This window comes from Stegodyphus dumicola, chromosome 2 (assembly GCF_044657685.1).
Source record: "Stegodyphus dumicola isolate Sdum_Otavi_A_Nest chromosome 2, ASM4465768v1".
NCBI lineage: Eukaryota > Metazoa > Arthropoda > Arachnida > Araneae > Eresidae > Stegodyphus > Stegodyphus dumicola.
This window is the reverse complement of record NC_140769.1, coordinates 135,177,870-135,197,618: the sequence shown is the minus strand read 5'-3', so window position 1 is coordinate 135,197,618 and position 19,749 is coordinate 135,177,870. Positions and strand designations below refer to the sequence as shown.

General features: G+C 35.5%; 2 protein-coding genes across 2 annotated transcripts in view; one reads left to right on the top strand and one right to left on the bottom strand.

Moving 5' to 3' along the window:
- Positions 1-11,187, top strand: part of LOC118192005 (brain-specific homeobox protein homolog) — a 110,906-nt gene extending 99,719 nt beyond the window's left edge. The window contains exon 3 of the mRNA XM_085811139.1: positions 9,610-11,187. Within this exon, the coding sequence (XP_085667265.1) occupies positions 9,610-9,798 (189 nt within the window). The 3' untranslated portion in view covers positions 9,799-11,187. The remainder of the gene's footprint in view (positions 1-9,609) is intronic.
- The window catches only part of LOC118183152 (transmembrane channel-like protein 5), a 442,419-nt gene that overhangs the window by 289,693 nt on the left and 132,977 nt on the right, over positions 1-19,749 (bottom strand). The window lies entirely within an intron of this gene.

Here is a 19,749-nt window from a genome sequence, read left to right as displayed (position 1 = left end):
GACCTTAGAGCGCTGAATGTCACTGTGTGCTCGAACGTGTTTTACATTTAAACCTCATTTAAACCTAATATGGAAAATAATCTCTAAAAATCTGATTTTTATCAAAACATTTGGATTCTTGGACATATTTATAAAGGTCTAGTTAATTTACGTATCCTTGGCTACTAGACGGTTTGTGAAGATTCTAAGGATTATTCGCTGGTCTTCTTAAAACTATGAGGATGCGTCCAAAGAAGTGTTCAAATACCCTTTTATTCACTCACAGAAATAATATAGTCGGACCCCCTTCTTGGGCTTACAGGAAAGTCACCACACTTGGGCTTTAACTCAAAAACAGAGGGGGGGGGGAACTAAACTAAGTATCTAAACTTTAGCTGAAGCTTTACAAAATAATTAATGGAGTTAGCCCGTAATTAAACTACTAACAGACACCCAAGACTAAGCCCTTACAGCGGTGATCGGTGATCCGCAAAACTTAGTGAGATAGGCTTAAAGCAATGAAGTGGCCCAAAGACAGAATGCGCTCTGCTAAGAACTTCTGAGCTCTTCTACGAAGTGACTGAACTTCCCATTAAATCCTGGTTCTACTTTATTTACATAAAACGTAATAATGATATCGTTTTCTGGTAAGGAGTTGTAGGTGGAAAACAAGGATTTAAAGGAAATTGTTTCAAAATTAAAATAATCCTTACGTATTAATTAAATGTTATTTCTATAATATTAAGATAAAATCCTAATACTTACAATTGAGTTTAAAAATAAATTAAAGTGCTCCAGTACTAAAAATAAGTGCTATATTAATAATAATAATTATTATTATTATTGGCAATGCATGGTCGGAAACGCTTTCCTGGCGCGGTAGTGACGATACAAAAAGGAAAAGAAGCAAGGACACAAACAATGAGAGAAAACATGCTTTATTATGCTTAGTTCAGCAGAAACCCCAACCTAAGAACACAAACAAACAACCGTCGTCATTAAAGAAGGTGTTCGAAATTACGACCTTTGATGATGATCGCTGTCTCTTTAAGTTGTTTTTCCATTGTATTTGTTGTGCTGAGAACAACAGAAGTGTTTTCTCACCTCGTTCGTGTCCTTTTCTTGACCTTTCTTGACTACCGCGCCAGGAAAGCGTTTCCGACCATGCAATTGCTACGTAATTTCCCATCTTCTAGGTGTACTCTATCTCTCCTGAAAGTTTGTCAACTCTGTACTGATACGCCCTGTATAAAGAGTTTTAAGCCACTTGTAGTGCGTAAAATATTTTGAAGCTCTAAACGTGCGTTGTTAGCATCTCACGTTTTATATTCGTGGAGTAAAATAGAAAATGACGCTCCTAACAGCAAGTTTAAAACTGAAGACATTCCATTAATTTAAGTTTCATGGCATTCTGACGTCATTTATGGTCTTTTCAAATGTGAAATAAAACATTTCGTTTCAGAATATGGAATATGCTGCTACTGCAGACCGTTACTTACACTTCGTTCCCGTCCCACGTTTAATATGGTAGGCCCATCTAGAAAAACTGAAGCGTATTATTATATATGATACTCTGGAAGCAAAGAGGTGAACGGCTACAATAATTTGAATTTGAATTTTGCTTATATTTTATTTAATTATACGTCACAAAACCTCATCCATAACTGCAGAATGGGTAGAGGAGTTTGCTTGCGAGTTCGAATCCCGCGGAGGGCTTAATATGTGTCCCTTTTCTCATTCTCATAAGGGTAATATCTTATAATATTCGTATTCATATTTGAGAAAACTTAGAATTCGTCCCATTTTGAAGTCAAAATGTTTAGCAATATTTTACACTAGGATTATAAAAATCTGAATGGCTGAAAAGAGCCAAGATTTGAGTTTTTAATATTTCAACTGAAGAACGGAATTAAGACATCCATAGAATTAAAACATAGAAACCATAGAATTAAGACATTATTCCGATGTACTATAATAATAAAAATGATCAATTCGACAAACCGCTTTTTTGAAGTCCGTAGAGGTTACTTTAAGTTTCTAATAGTTACTTTAAGGATGTTTAAACATACTTTACTGTCTAACCTTGTTTCCCATCTACTACCCCCTACTAGAATGATCTTTAAGTACCGCGTTTTATGCAAATGAGTTAGACAGAGTATTTAAGGAAGTTCCAACTTACTTCAAGAGAGCTTAGGAGTAATTAGTGGTGCGTATTTGCCGTCTGGCTACTTCGTTTTTAAATCTGCTCCGCTCGGCTGTATTGTCCATACCTGTTGGCAATCGCCGGCTAGGTTAAATTAAGGGCCAACTACGTTAGGTGTTTGTGTCTAGCCGAAGCTAGACACAAAGTTTAGAGTAGTCTGCATTAGATTAGTTTCTTATTTTCTTATCTTGAGGTAAAAGCCCGAGTGGAGGCTTTCCTGTAAGCCCGAGAAGAGGCCATCTGTTATTATTTCTTTGAGTGAATAAAAAAGGGTATTTTAACCCTTTCCTAAATTCGGTTATTATGCACGTGAATTCAGCGATAAGTAGCTCCACAGTTCATTAGGTTCCTTTACGTTCTACATAATCAAAGTACCGAGAACATTATAAAATCTTTTGTTTTATTCTAGACAAATATATTTTGAAGAAAATCTAATTTTAAAATGTTACCTGTTCTACACAAATTGTCACAAAATTGTCTTCTTTATACAAGAAACAAATGAAAGAATAAAGCATACATTTGACTTTGTGGAGGACAGATATCTTCTCTACGGTCCTAAAATCGATACAGCCAGCTGCCCCGTTTCGATCCTATGTATGTATTGTATTTGTATGCTGATGTCAGTTATTCACTATGCTGATAGCATGATGTAGTATAGACTGTTTACTTGAGACACTTTGGTGTAGGTAATAAACGTACATTAATCCTCTTACTTTAAGTATGAACAATTTTATGTCATTCCTAATGATGAATGCTCCACCCTATTCCTACACTCTAACCCAATAAAAGGCATAGGATTCCAATTCCAACACTCTAAACCAGTGTTTCTCAACCTTTTAGTATTCACGCCCCAATTTTCAATCATAATTTTCATCGCGCCCTCCTCCCCACCGCATACAATAAAATGTATACAATAATAATGTATTTTGAGCATTTTGGCGCTAAACTTACTCTACAACCTTAATTTTAAACTTAATGACGCAAATTACCAAGAATACGAAAATTTATTGACATTTTGCAACAAGGATCCTCAGCATTGAAAAAACAAGAATCCTATGCCTTTTTATTGCTCTTGCGTCCCGCCATGTCGGGCATTCTCATGGTTTCGCGAGAAGTTTCGATTTGTCTGGTCAGCTTAAAAGTTAAGTTAGGAGCGTGCGCAGATGTGAACAAATGTTTTCTCATAGGGAGAAGGAGAAAGTTCTATGACGCCAATTTCAATTCCAGACAATCTCATTCGAGTCTATCCTTCTATCGCTATTGAATCTATTCTGAATGTGTATGTTATATATATTTTCGTGTAATTGCAATTCACCGTATTAAATATTCACGGCAGCAGACTTATGCAGAATCATGGATAAATTTTTAAGCGAGCGTAAGCGAGCATTAGACGATAGACAAGCATCAACAAGTACACAGACGAGCTTGGTTCCGAAAATAAAACCAAGAAAATATTCTCAAGAAGACTTAAATTTTGGGTTCACTAGTACTGAAGTAAATAGATGCTCATTTCATTGCCTATGTTAGATTTTGTGATGATTTGTCAGTAGTAGAATTACTTTTCTGCAAACCAATAGAACTCAAAGCAAAAGCACTCGCGTTATTTGCTATCTTAAATGCTTTTATAAGCGAGGCAAACACAGAATGGAAAAATTGCGTGGCAATATGCACCGATGGTGCTCCTTCTATGTCCGGAAGGTTCCAAAGTATTCAAACATTTGTGAAACAAAAATCGCCACAGTGCGTCTGGACACATTGCCTGATCCACAGAGAAGCTTTGGCTTCCAAAGAAATGAATCCTGGTTTGAATATTGTGTTAACTACGGTTGTAACCGTAGTAAATTATATAAAAGTGAGACCCCTGAAATCAAGAATCTTTTCCGCTCTTTGTAAAGATATGGGTGCAGTACATTCAGCGTTACTATTTCATTGCGAGGCAAGATGGTTAAAACGAAGGAAATTTTTGCAACGTTTTTATGTATTAAGTGAAGAAATCGCCGTTTTCCTAGAAGAAGAAAACAGACCGGAATCTGAGAATTTTCGCGACAGTGTATTTGTGATGAAATTGAACTACATGGTCGACATATTCGAGAAATTAAATAACTTGAATCTTCAACTGCAAGGAGCAAATACACATATATTGGATACGAGTGATAAAGTTAATGCTTTTTGTAGGAAATTGGAATTGTGGAGCAGAAATTTAAAGCAAGAAAACTCAACAATGTTTGCAAATTTAAATGATTGTATTAAAACTTACAGGGCTGAACACCAACATGTAAAAGTTGTTTTTGTAACCAATGAAAATCATTTAGCAATGCTAGCAAAGAATTTTAAAAAGTACTTTCTTGATGACGACAAACTGATATCGAGTTACAAGTGGGTGAGGGATCCATTTCAAAATACTCCCGAAGGACTCTCAATTGAAGAGGAAGAAACCTTCATAGACTTCACGGCAAGCGGCGAAACCGAAAGACAATTTAGTAATAAATCACTCTTTGAATTTTGGGCAGGAGTGGATGATGAGTTTTCTGCACTAAAAACAAGGGCATTTCGCATTCTACCATTTTTAACATCTTACCTTTGTGAAACTGGATTTTCTGTGGCTTCTTTGAAGACAAAATATAGATCTCAGCTAAATATAGAAAAATAACTGAGATTGTCTATTTCTAATATTAAACCCTCGTTCGAAAAACTTTGCTCTGCAAGACAGGCCCAAGGAAGTCAAATTATTAAATTTGTTTTTAATTTAGTAAGTTGTTTTAATTTAATAAGTTAATTATTAAATATGACGAAATGTATTTTGTTTTGCATGTGTGTGTGTTCTTTCCTTTCAGTCACTTAATCAATTTTTTAAAATAACATTTTCTCTTGGATATGCTTGCGCCCCCCCCCCCATTAGTGCGCTCGCGCCCCTTCAATAAATTCACAAAAATCCGCGGGCCACGTGCCTGTCAAAAAATAGTGTAGTCAGAAAACATATGTATAAAAAAAGGGAGGTTTGTTTTGCAAGACTACAATCGATTCTAAGCGAAGAGATAGTGTTACAGATTTGTATATGTATACATTGGCTCCAAAAAGTCAGTAAAATGTTTTAAATATCAAGAATAAGAGAAAAATTTTTTTTTTTTTTTTTTTTTTTTTTTTTTTTTTTACGACAAAGTGCTGATAAGGCAATTTTTCTTCAAATTTAAAAGTGGGGCCACTAAAGTACCTTCAGTGGGCCACCTGTGGCCCGCGGGCGAGGGATTCAAGACCCCCTACATGAAACCATCAGCGTCCATATTACAAGTTACTTCTATAACCCGCTTATGTAACAAGTAATGAAGGTAATTCTTCACAAGTGTTGTACTGTCAAAATTTTGTTCGAGCATTAATACCGTACAGGTACTGCTCCCTGAAAAAGCATTGCAATCATTAAAAAAATTAGAACTGGAGGACAACATAATGCTGTTCTCTAATTCCTGTGGACCTAATGATAAGGAACTGGTAGTGTTTTATTTTGCAACGATGAACTAATGTAATTTTACTTTTTATTACATCATTATTAAAATATCTTTTTCTACCGTGAAGGTCGTCTGCTTGAAGCAATTATCGTTTGTATGCCGATGTCGATCCTATACAGCGCGGAATGTAAGCAGCATCGTTCCTATTAATTTAAGTTGAAAATGAGACTAATCTACGCAGTTATTCCTTGCAATACTTCTGTACAAAATTTATAAGAAGCACAAAATCTCAATGGAAGCTGCAATGATCGGTGAAATCACGAAATACACCAGCAGGTCTTTTTATGCGAGGTTTCGTTCCAAGTCAGACCGGTTTTTATTAAAATGAATTCCCTCCCTCATCTTCCAGTGGTTCCTTCCGAGACGAGCTATTACTTAATTAAAGACGACCCCCCTTTTTCTAGAGATGGACAGAAAAGAGGCCTTTTTAATTTCGCTCACACTCCATCTCTCGTTTCTTTTCAATTACCGCTCGTAAGCCCCTACACCGCTCCGACGCCAGGTAATGAAAACGGAAAATAATAGTACTTTTTTTTTTTTTTTTTTTTTTTTTTTTTTTAACCGGTGGGATAGCGTTTTACTTTTGCGTTTTTAAGTGCGCACAATTACCGTATTTTGTGCCCGCTGCTAAAAACCCGGCCTAATTACCATCGCCGATATTTACCTCCACTTCGAATCCGATTAGAGCTAATCGCCGCGAAACACCCTAGTTGCACAGGGCACGAAATAATCAAGGAAAATTTTTAATAACACATCTTTTTCCCTTCCTCTCTCTTTTTCTTTGTCGATATAACACATTGAGATGATAAGGATTCTGTTTTGAGGGAAATTGTTTGATATTTTGTTTTCTTTTGCGAATTCACGATATTTTACTTTTCGCACATAGCATAACCTTTCGTATTAACGCAAAGCAACACGAGGGCGAAGCACTTAAGACTCTTTTCTTTCATCTTATCATAATGAGAACATTTAAGAGCTTCCCAGTTTTTCCGAATGTTACTTTGTTTACGAAAGTTAACTTACTGGCGTCACGTTCGTAAACACTCCAAGGGTTATGATGGCTTTCTTGCAAAATTATTATTTATAACGCTCATTCTGTAAGCCCTTGACGATTCTTATTTTCTTGCAAAATTATTATTTATAACGCTCATTCTGTAAGCCCTTGACGATTCTTATTTTCTCGCCATCAGTTAACGACAATAGGAAGTTATGGAAACAAGAGCAATTCTTTAGACTTGTTTGAAACTTGTTTGCACTTGTTTGAAATGAAATTGGTATGATACGAATTTATAGATTGTATGATAGTATTCAACTGGAAAGTTACATCTTCTGGTAGAATAATCCGCAGGTATCCTTGAAGAATTTTTATTTTTCATGTTGTAACGTGTATAACGCATTCTCAGGGCTTAACAGCGATCGATAGGTAAAGTCTTTTAACACTGGCAGTTCGACCTGGGATCGAATCTTAGCTTCATGAAAGCTGGTTGCATGGTTGGTTGTGTATTTTACCATGTGTAACGCGAATACGACAGAGTTCTCCTTAAAACGTCCTCTTGGAAGGCCTCCCCACTTATTGCCCTCCAGTTGTTTTGCCTTATTCAATTAATCTAACCTAATCTAGCCATTCTCGGGACGTAGGCATATTCGGATTCATAAAATCCTTAACTTAGCTTTCAGATTTAAACTATCAGTTATTGATTAACTAACAGTAATGTTAGAGTAATACGTTTCCACCGTGCTGAATAAAAAACTTTCAACTTACATCCAAGCGCCCTCACACATAAGTGTTTCTTAGCACGTTACTATGTGGCAAAGCATAACGCTGTAGAGACATAAAGTATTTTTTGAAAGAAGGAGAGATGGAATTGAGCAACGCACTCCCTCGCCGGGACTCGAACCACAGACCTTTCGAATACGCGCCGAGGGTGCTGACCACTACCCCACGAAGACATATTAACAAGGCGGGAAAAATGCCTTATATACTTCCCCCTTTTAATTGGGATGCCACTGTAAAGACATTAGGTTGTTTCGAAGCAAGAGACATATAAACTGAGCAACGCCTTAGCCGGGACTCGAACCACGGACCTCTACACTACTACGCACCGAGCGCGCTGAGCGCTACACCACGAAGACATGCGAAGAAGGCGGGACGGGAGAAATACCTTATATATCCCCCCCTTTTAAAGGGCGATTGGAGATTAGGAGAGCCATTCGTCAAATCCTGGTGTTGGAAAAACATCATTCACCACCCTTTTAAATCGTTCACTACTGTAGAGACATTAGGCTGTTTTGAAGCAGGAGACTTGAAAAATGAGCAACGTCCTTGCCGGGATTCGAACACGGACCTCTTAAATACACGCCGAGCGGGCTGATCACTACACTACGGAGGTGTGCTAAGAAGGTGGGAGAAATACCTTATAACATTTTTGACTTATCTTTCAAAGGTTTTTAATTTATCTATTAATTATTAACAAACTGCACAATATCAAAGCAATAATTGATAATTTATCTTGATAGAGATAGAAATACAGATAACTGCTCTTCTCTCATGGAATCGTCATTGAATTGTTGTTTACATTTATTCATAGATGAAACATTAACGTTGATTCAGAAAGCGGTGCATAGCATAATGACTTCGAGGATAAACACTGAAATAAGAATGTTAAAAATATAAACAATTATAAAATTGCCTTCCCTTCTGAAATTAAAAAATATCAGCTGTTGTTACATTATAAACCTGGGCCTTTACTATAAAATAGAATTAACACTTAATACAAAAAGTGTTTCCGTTTAAATATTCCAACAGTATCCTGTTTAAATCTTTAAAATATACTGTAATATAAAAGAAAAATATTAGATTACTAAAACGTTTAATCTTGCTTAAAACATTTTAAAACACAAAGAAACGAATTTAGCATCTATATAGTCATTATAAAACTTCATCGTATTCTTTTTGGTTTAGTAATAATGCAGATTGTGTCGAAATTATTTAAAAAAAATTAGTACTTTTGCCCCCGAAATGATATAAGTATATAATGTATTTTATTTTTGATACAGGTAATGTAAAACGACACTTGTTGCAAAATATTGTTAGAAACTCCTGACAAAGTGGCATTTTAAATTGTTAAATTAAATCTATGTTTTTATAATACAGAAGAAAAATGAAAGTACATATTTAGTCGTCAATTTGTAAAGTTTATCCTATGTTTTTAACAGTTATCTTTAGTTAAAGCTACTTTCCTGTCCCTCCTAATTTCAGCTTACAATTTTCTGCCAATGTGTTTTTAGAATCTCGGTTAATGCGAATAAGGAAGAGCGATACTTAAGTCGAAGTTCCACCGACTTCGTGAGAGAGCCAGAGATTCTGACTAGCGCGCGTATGCCATTTGGCTACACTCTCTCTAAGCTATTACTACGCTAGGCCGTATTTCAGACCCTTGATAGCTTCTCCAGTTAGTTAACATTTAGGGGCCAACTACTTAGATTTTTGATAGCTTCGGCTATATCTTTTTAGTTAAGCATAAGTTAAGTTTGATTTCTCAGTACTCTTGAGTTCAAGCCCAAATGGAGGCTTATGGCTCAAGTGGAGGGAATGGTTCTGTACGCTTTAAGACAGGAGCCGTCTGTAAATTCTTATTTTGAGGAATAAAGGGTAATTAACCTCTCTTGAGTTTACGTTTTCGTTTCTCGAACTAAAGCGATTATTCGCTTACCAGACCTTGAGGTTCCACACACTTAGCTGTAAGACAAAAGGTTGGAACCCGTAAACTGACAACAATATCTGTTTATGTCGGACGCGCAATTTTATAAAACTGAAATCATCTTCGATATGTTGAAAATCTTTTAAATCTTTTTTTACAGCAAGCAAATATGGAACCCAGGGTTTTTATCTTTGTGAAACTTACGTCTGAAAATCTGTTTCAGGTCAAGACTTGGTTCCAGAACAGACGAATGAAGCACAAGAAGCAGCTGCGAAAGATGAGCGAGGACACAAAGCTCGCCGACCCGCAATCTACTTCGAGACTCTTGGACGACATGAGGGGTTTAGTGTCCAGCAGGGAAGACAGTCTCCAGGAGCCGGAAGTGGACGTGGTCGGAGAGGAGGACCAATGAAAAATATAAACTTGTCTACCAATTGTGTAATTGCCATCATCATTACCGATGAACACAAAACTAGCTTCAGCACATTCTGTGGTTGAGGTAACTTTTGGAAATGTGCTGTTTCTAAAAAACACAGGTACGACATATCCCTCAAGTCGAAAAGTAGGCAAAATGTGCAGAAGCTGATGGAAATGTCGTAACCAAATTTAAAGTTGTGGTGATTTGAGCTAGACTTAATCGGGCGAGTAACACGTGTAATAGATTTCAAGTCGAGCTCAATGAGAGAAAATTTGAAATGTTATTTGATGATCTCTTGCATAAAATATTAAATAAAAACTATTCCAGCAATTGTGTGATTGCTCCTACAAAAGCAAAGAATCTATATACTACATGAGTAACAAACAAGGCATTAGATACGTGAACCTAAGGTCTTTTCATAACCTGCGAAGACTAAAACATTCTTGGAAATGAAACCAAAAATCCTAATATTTTTTTATATTGCTATCGGTTACTGATTCTTTAGTTTTCTAAAATTTAGTTATTTGTGTTATGTGTGAAATTTTCTAAACGGAGGGTAATTGCGAATTTAGCATATATTCCCAACTGTCTCAAATGAAAATTTGCCATTTTGGTGATTGTGTTAAGGGTTCTTAACTGTAAGAAACCTCGTCTTAATTATATTGTGAGCAACTTAAAGCTAAAATACTAAAATTATAACAAACACTTATGATAGCAACACTTCCATTGCCATAACAGCTGTAAAACTTTTAAACCAATGACAGTATAGTAAATCTGCTTTAAATACAGTCATCATACTATAATGGACTAATTAAAATAGATTCAATAGTAGCAGTCGCCCATTAATTCTGTTTAATTTAAATGACTTATCTGAGTTTATTGCTTTGTATAAACTTAGATAAATCATTCAGATAATTTATTCACCAGAATCACAGGCCTTATATGTTACTTTCGGTTTTATTTATCTTATGTTCCTTATTTTTAAGCCGTTCGTTATATTAAGTATCTATTATAAAATAAGTAGTTGTTATTGCAGTTATCAAAAGGGAAGCTTTATAAAGGAAAAAAATCTGATGTATATACCACATGACTTCCTTGTACGGAATATTAAATTATACGCATTTTTTCTTGCATTTCATTTAAACTTATTGGATTGAATATAATCTACTTCGTCGACAGCACTTAAACCACAATAGAATAAATGCACTCTTTAAAATTCACTCTATTTGTTTACCATAGCAACACTCTGGCGCTAGGTTCACTTAAAAGCGTTATACTTCGTTCATATTATAACTCAGAATGCACAAAATTTATATCATTTAAAGAATTATCTAATCGTTGCCACATGTTCTATTCAAGTACTATAACATATCTAGAACGATGTATAAAAGAAATTAAGCGAAAAAATAAAAAAGAAACTTTTTCACAGACGATTCAGTATTTCTCATTCAATTAATTCAGTTTTCACTTGGCGACAAGGCAAAGATACATAAAAACTCAAAATATCTGTATTAAAAATTACGAAGTAAATCTTAAACACTTATTTCCTCAAAAAAATTCCAGAAAGGATTAAGCATGATTTAATTCGCAATAATAAATGAAGGCGTTTATCGTTGCTGTTGCGAAGCTTAGTCTCTCTAGATTGGCAAGACAATGTGGAAAAGAGTTTAAAGAACGTTTGGTGTTGAATGGATCAAGATGGCAGAAGATGAAGGAGACAGCCTTGGGCGAATATCGGCTGTAGCCGGGATGTCTTACTATGCAGCATAAAGCACTTGCAGTAATATCCAGCAGGTCATATCATATCTGGATGCTTTAGTATTTGGCCTACAAGACTAACAAACTACACACCAATAAAGATAAATCAATAAAGCTAATTTTTCTAATAACAGATGTCTAGGTTAATACGAATATTTTGAGTTTTATAGTTTTTCAGCATCAAAGTTTAAAAGTAGTAAAGAATCGTACATGAACATCAATGAATTCCCAGTGTCTGCAGATACAAAAAGGCAGGCGTAAAAAAACGCAAACAGAAATCCCGATACACATTACAAGTTAGAACAACTATACATTTTATGTACCCCCAAAATGAGACAGTTCTATAACTCCCGTTCTAGTGGGCAGATTGAAAAAATTCAGCTTGCTTTTTTCATGTCTCGAAAGCGCGACTTAGGGTATGTATTAGATTCACATATAGCATAGTTCTAATGCATGTGTTTTGACACAAAAATTTCATGTCATGTCATTCCATAGCATGTCATTTCAGTCTTTTTCTGAAATGACATGCCAATTCTTTTCCATATTTCGATTCTATGACTACTCTAAATAAATTGGTAAAAACGCCAATTTTTGTAAAAATCGCACGAATAGTTTTTAAACAATTAGCTCTCAAAATTTTAGCTCATTAATATCAATTGAATTTGATATACATTTATTATTATCTCTTTTTTATTAAACTTATTTGATTCCTTTTTTTTTTCCTATTTCGAAATTTAGGTTCGTTCCAAATAAAATTCGCCCGTATATTACGCTTTATTTTCAAAATTTTTTATTTTTAAATAATTTTTATAAATTTTTCGAAAAACATTTTGAATTATAGCTTATAAAAGCTTCGCCACCACCTTAAAGTAGATGTTTTTCTAAGCACACCTGCATAAATTAGAGTTCCTTATTCAAAATTTCCTAAGAATTTTGGCGCGTTTTCAAATTTGGGTTATTTATTATAAGCGATAATAACGAAAATCTGGTTTACCCACTTTGTTTAAATTATTTGATAACATGAACGACGACTATTTTCCGCTCCTGAACAATGAAGAAAAAGGAAAGGAAAATAGGTTGCTATAAATTAAGAAATCCGAGAAGTGAATTATTCTTGGCGCAAGTTGAAAAAATTTCGCCAAGATAAATTTTTAAATTTTTCCATAAATCTCTCACCAAAAATTACAAAATTTAATATCTAGGCATAATTTGAGTGATAGAAGCGTGAGAAGGAAAAAATTGGTACGTGATTTCAGAAAAAGTCCAATTTTGTGTCGAAATTCCTATGTTAGAACAAAGCTATTGTATATAAATCTAATACATATCGTAAGTCGCGTTTCTGACATCTGTCTGAGACATGGAAAGCGCAATTTGAATTTCGTCAATAGGCCTAGCAGAACAGGAGATACAGAACTGTCATTTTTTTCTTATTTCTTTTTGTGGGGGTGTGCCGTGTATATATTAGAACAGTAAAACATTAGATATGGGCGTTGGCATGTAGTCCTAGATCCCTCGAAAAACTAAATCTAGCAGTGTATGCCTGCAGACACTGATAACATTGATCAAATGTTCAAGAGAAAATACCCCATTGCCCATGGCACGTCTGCCTGACCAGTAGTAGAATGGATAGAAATATATGCAGAATTCAAGCCTTCTGCTATTTGGTCATTAGTTTAGCGGTATCACTTTCAGAACGAAGTAAAAGTAATTAAAAATTTTAAAGATAAAAATCTGAAAGGTTTCAGATTTTAAATTACATCCAAAGGGGCGTTTTTTTTCACATTTTGTATGTTACCTTTATTTATTAAATATCACGTTCTCGCGTGATATTTAGTACTCTGTATTTATTAAATACAGAGTCTCGCGCGCTGTAGATAATTTTTTTCTGTACAACATTGCCATTGCTCTCTTTGAACTCCTTGAGTTTGTTAATCAAAAATTCGTTAAAGTTTTACAAAATATGAAATCGATATCAAAACAAATTCCAAATTTGGGCTTCCACGTGCCCATATTCGCAGTAGGATTATTTCATTCAAAATTCTATGGCTCTATGAACCGTTGTTTTATCACAATGCGAGAAATATACATACGTTTATGCAGACTTGGTTTTTCATTATTTAATTTCTTCAAATATAATGCAGGACTCTAACATTGGGTGGCAACAGTTTGAAAAGTGAAACGGACATTTATAGTGAACCAACGCAAAATCGCAAAACGAAAGCAATAATCCTTCATGGACAAAGCCCCTTTGGACTAACAAGTTTTTGATAAACTGTAACTAAAACTATGTTGTAATTATGATACTCCCCTCTACAGAAAATACAAAGTTCAAAAACTAAAAACACACACACACATACACACATGCAGTGAATTTGCGTCGTATTTGGAAAGCAAGGATGCAGATGGGGCTTTAATCGGGACAAAAAGCAAGCAAGCAAACAGAACTAATCGGATCAAGTGGCGACGCCCAAAATCGATGCGAACGTTTTCTCTTCCTAATCTCGCGATACGAGCTCGGATGTTCTCGGAAGGCGGAGAGGTCTCTAAATTTTCAAAAAGTGTTCCTCGTTACAAGGTATTACTGAAATCTTTTCGTTAGAATCAAAGGTCGACTAAGAAAACGCATTTTTTTCTCGTCGCTGCTATGATTTTAAATGAGACGCCGGCAGCATTTCATTGAAATCTTTTCAATTTCTGCGGTTTTCTCGAGAAACGGTGCTCTGGCGCTTCTTTCTTTCTCGTAGTTGAATTTTAGTGTTATTTATTTCAAATGTTGAACCATTTGCATCTTACGCGTTGCACATTTTACTGAATAGTAACGAGTAAAAGACAAATAATAAAGGAATGTAAATATGTGGACGAGAGAGTTAAGCTTAAAACTCTTAGCTTTCTTTTATAACTGTCGTAGCCAATCTTTTTCATAGTCTGAATTTCTCACAATGAAATGAGTTAGTAATACATTTCTAGAACTATTGTCAAAGATAGTGCAGAAGATTTGAAATAAATGTAAGCTTAAGTAAGGCCTGTGAGAAGAAGTACTCGAAATTGGAAAGAAAATCTGTAACTCGAAAAGAAAGTCGCCCACCACCTCCCCAGTATAAATGCTTTCCCGAGCCTGGTGAAGACTACCAAGAAGACAATTAGTTCGGAACAGCAAGATTCCTATAGTAAGAAATTGAAGGAACCCAAAAATTACAGTCTCATGAAATTACCCTCTAAAGAATTCAGCAAACTGGTTATTTGACGAAAACATCTTAAATCTCATGGAGAAAATCCTTCAATGCATCGAAAAAATTCAAAACGCAAAAAGTCAACTGGAAAAGCAGTCAAGACATTGGTTGCCTTTGCAGAAGTTTGAAGCAGTCAAGACATTGGTTGCCTTTGCAGAAGCGAAATAGTCACCTGACATGCAAAACCCCGCTCACAGTGCAGTTCCTGACTTATGGACTGACATAATACTATGGAAATTTTACTTTGACTTCCCGGGTTCTATTCCGTGCTCATTCATACTTCTTCCTTGGACCTGATTTTCTGTTCAGCATCGATCCTTCGGCCACTTTAACGACCAGAATTTCCTGACTACAGTTTAGCTGCCCCCGGGCGATAGGTGTATATCTTACTTTTCTTACCAAGGTGATCTGCCTATGGCTTAATATGAACGATTGGCGATAGCTTTTAGAAGCTAAGGCCAGTAGCGAAAGATTCGTATTCGCATCCGCCTGTGAGAAGCAGACGAATGTAGGTCTGAAATCAGTACTATAAAAATATTACTTCGATATTTTTGCTGCTACTCATTATAATTTCAATATTAATAACAACAAAAGGTAAACTTTTAAAGGTTCCTTTTTATGCGAAAGTGAAAAGATTAAAATTTCAAGTTTAGCGAAGTACAAATCAGTAACGAATGTGTAACCATGAGGTAACCGAAGCTAACTGAAAGGCAGAAAGTAACGAATTCAGTTATTTTAGACATTCGATGAACCTTCTTCGGAAATTAGTAACTAGTACACACTGAAATAACGAGTCTACTCCTACCCAGCTTCGGAATAGCTCGAACAAAATTTAGAAAATTTCTTTATACAGAAAGAGATAACAAATATATATACATATGTGTGTGTGTGTCTGTTTTTCTATCTTAAGGTTTTATTGGTGTTATTTCTTTTTCTCATTTACAATATACTGTTCATTTTAAGTCCAACAGTTTATTTACATGGGCTATTACTTAAGCTTTCTCCTATTTAAACATATATCGTAATATGTTTCATAATAAAGTATTATTTAAAAACGTATTCACCATTCTTCACTAGAGCATGGTGACTCTAGAATTATAGAAGGCCATTGTTGCGTTCTACGGGTTCGCGGATTTGGAGTGACTGATGACAACACTTGATGAAGAATAAAAAGACAATTTTTTCGTCAGTATTACACAGGATAGTTCCAAAGAAAAGTTACAGTTGTCGAAAAACTACGATGAATACGCTGAAACAATCAACAACACAGCCTTCTGGCTACAAAGGTGAAATCCAAATTGATCCAAGGATCGAACTCTGATCGATTTATTCTATTTCTTCATTTTCTGCTTGTATCTTCAAAGAGCTTATAGAGTTTGATTTTCTTTAGTAACATAAACTGGTATCCAAACTCCTAACAGACTTGGAGCGAATTATCGATTGTCTGAATATACTGACAAACACATTGAGAAGGTTATAAAATAACCTTTTTATTAAAACAGAACTTAAACATTAACACACCACTCGCGCTTTACAAGCTCCACCACCACTTGTGGCAAGGAAACTTAAGAAACTGTCAAATTTAAGATTAAAAACTTAGTAGCCAAACCTACATAATTGATTGAATGCGAAGTTAGCTCAAAACTTCCCTCCCGCGTAACAGTTTAAATGTCGACAACTAAAATGCAAAGCCGAAGACTATAATCTTATATAAGCTAGCAAAACCTAGTAGCGTGGCCTCAAGAGGCAGAAACACGCTCTAGCTTGCAATCCGAACAACTTAAATACTCTGAAACGAAATTCGCATTCTGATAGGCAAACGGAATGGAGAAGTGACAGTAGAGATTTAAATCATAGTAACCGGTTAAATTAACACAAATAAGACTTACAAAGTCGAACAAATATTTTGCACAGTCCATTTTTAAATTAAACGGTACATAAAGGGCTAACGCAAAAGAAGCTGTTAGCGTGAAAAAGAGCCTGTTAGATCAGCAGTCAAATACGATTCGTTGAAAAGATATTCTTTCTCTCAATGGTTTAAATTCGTATGCAGGATTTTAAGAAAAGATTTAAACTCGAATGCAAAAATTGCAATCAGGGAAAGTATTTGTAAAGAAGCTTTCGGAAAACGGGAGCGGAGCAAATAGCATTCTCTCATTCTGATCGAAGAACTACATCGCCTCCTTCTAATTTGCCCCTTCGTCGCTAAAGAATCTTTTTTGAGGTGCGCGTCCTCTTTGATCTGACAGGGAAGTCCTTTAAAATACCGTCCCTTTCCCTCCCCCGGAAGCCTCCCTCCCTCCGTGAATGGGCGCGCTTTAATTAATTAAGTCCTTCCGTAAGAGACTTGGATTACTGAGTAACACATTAATTAATAAACGTCGGACTGCACGCCGAATGTCCGTTAATTAGATAAAGTCTCTCGCCAGCCGATTCCGGGCTCCAACGAGAGGAATCAAAGGGCTCTGATGATGATGATGCCCCTCGGGCAGGAGGGGGGGGACAAGGAGGCAGACCACCTCACGTTTGTCGAGGAGAGGGGGCCCTCAAAACAATAGACGCCATACTGGTTGGAAATCGCAGAACTGGGTCTTTTGGACCTTTGATGGTTATATGTTTCCAATGCATATTTCTTCTAATCTAAGGTGCACCATTGCTTTCTATATGAAAGTCACTAAAATTAAGAAACGTCTTAGAATCCATGACGTATTGTAGTTGCATATTCTTTCAAACAATTATTCTGAATTAATTCACCTTTCCAAAAATGCTAATTTAAAATTAATTAGGTATATAAAGTATTTCTCTCGCCTTCTTAGCAAGCCTTCGTGGTGTAGTGGTCAGCACACTGAGTTGGTATTTCAGAGGTCCGTGGTTCGATTCCTGGCGAAGGCGGTTGATGATTTTTCATCTTTCTGCCTTTTCCAATTAACCTGATGTCTCTGCAGGTATAATTTTGCTATTGGTTCAGCAAGTTTATTATTAAAAAGTGTATTTGGTTCACGTATGGAAACGTTTTATTTCGTGTTTTCCTTTTTAGATAAAATGTTATTTTCTATTTATTAGCGTTTTTTGTTTTTGTTTTGTTGGTGCGTCTTAAAATAAATGGTGTTTCGAAGCAAAAGCGGGGCTGCATAATATGTCCATAGTGAAAAAAAAAACCTTTTTCTTATCTAGCAAAACACAACCCTGTGAAACGAAAGAGAAGTTAGATGCAGTCAAAAGTCGCATGGAAAATTGTTTATTAGCAGCAAGAAACATAACCTTATTTACATGTAGATACAAACCCACTACATTTTTATTTTAAAAAAATGCTTATGTTAAACATTGTTGCCCATGTATAACTAGTATAAAGAAACATTTTGTCAATAGCCAGCAGTACAAAATATCTGTCTTCTTCAATAATCGTCACTGATAATATTGCATAAAACATCTCATTGTGCCACTCAGACGGGATAGTTAGTAACACTGATTGCCGTACCGAAGAGCTCGGCTTTGAATCCTGGAGAAGGCACGGATATAAATTGTCTCTCCCTTCATAGAAGGCAATGATGGCCTAATTGTTAGGTGACTAAAGTGGCCACCGTTTCCGGCTTTAGTATTAGCAAACGCCTATAACAGCTACTTCCCGCTACTTAAATTAAAAAAAAATTCATTGTTTAACAATGTAGGCTTAAAACGTTTAGGGATTTATTGTGTCCAAAACCCTAACAGACGTAAAGCGAATTATTGCTGTGTCTGACATTAACTAAAAAGTCTTCAGTTAAGTAGTCCAAAACCCTAACAGACGTAAAGCGAATTATTGCTGTGTCTGACATTAACTAAAAAGTCTTGGAAAGGTTTAAAATAAACCTTTTACTTAAACAAGAATTTTGATCACATAAACGGTCTTCTTGTACCAACAGAGTAAACCACAGCTTGTGACGATAAAGTTAAAGTAACTTCTAACAGGCGCATTGAATTCAAATGTCAGTAGCAATAACGCAAATCCGAATAATCATATATCAGAGCTGGTAGGAACTGATGCAAAGTACCGTGGCAAGCAGAAATACATTCCAAAAACCTCATCTTAAATACCATTAAATTAATTTCTCTTCTGGAGGTGAAAAGGAAAGAAGAAGTTATAGCAAAAATCTAAATCATAAAAACTTATTTAATTTAAATAATAGTAACAATTAAAAGTTAAATATGAGAATATAACGAATATAGTGTACACTGAAGAGCCAAAACATTATGACCACCTAACTCAACAACTCGTTGCTGGACCTTCTTTCCTGCAAAATGGCTGCAACTCGCCTTGGCATGGATGCCACAGGTTCTTGATAGATGCTTTGAGACACGTTGTACCAAAAGTCTAAGCAATGGCCAAAGTTGAGATATTACGACATGGGGCTGTTTGAGCTCTAAGCTGCCGCTCCATGATATTCCAAATGTGCCCTATCGGGTTAAAATCCGCCGAATTAGGTGAGCCAGTACATTAACTGAGATGCATTAAGATCTACATCTTAGCTAAACCCTTATATCCCTTACCAAAAACACAGTTGTTAATATTAGGCAAAGTAGCAACCTTGTGTTTAGTGTAGATTAGTCCAGACTCTATCGAATTCGAGGGCAAACAGTTTTCATGAGGAGCAAAGAAATCTAAAACGAAGGGAAAGCCATGGTTGTTTTTATACTCAAAAGGAGTAAAGCGAGTGAGAAGGTAGTGTCATCTGTCGACAAAAATCGTAATGAAAACTGAAAAATTATGTTAATAGAATTTTAAAAGCATTAGGAATGTCTGAATTGGAATTAAAGTCATTAACTGAACAAGATTAAATCTTTCTGAATGTGGGAAAAAATATAAAAAATTAAAAAATTCCAATTAAACAATCCAAGGAACAGTTTTGGATAATTTTTGCAGACCCAAATTCAAAACTGTGATTAAATTTTCAATTATGATTAGCTATTGAAACTTATT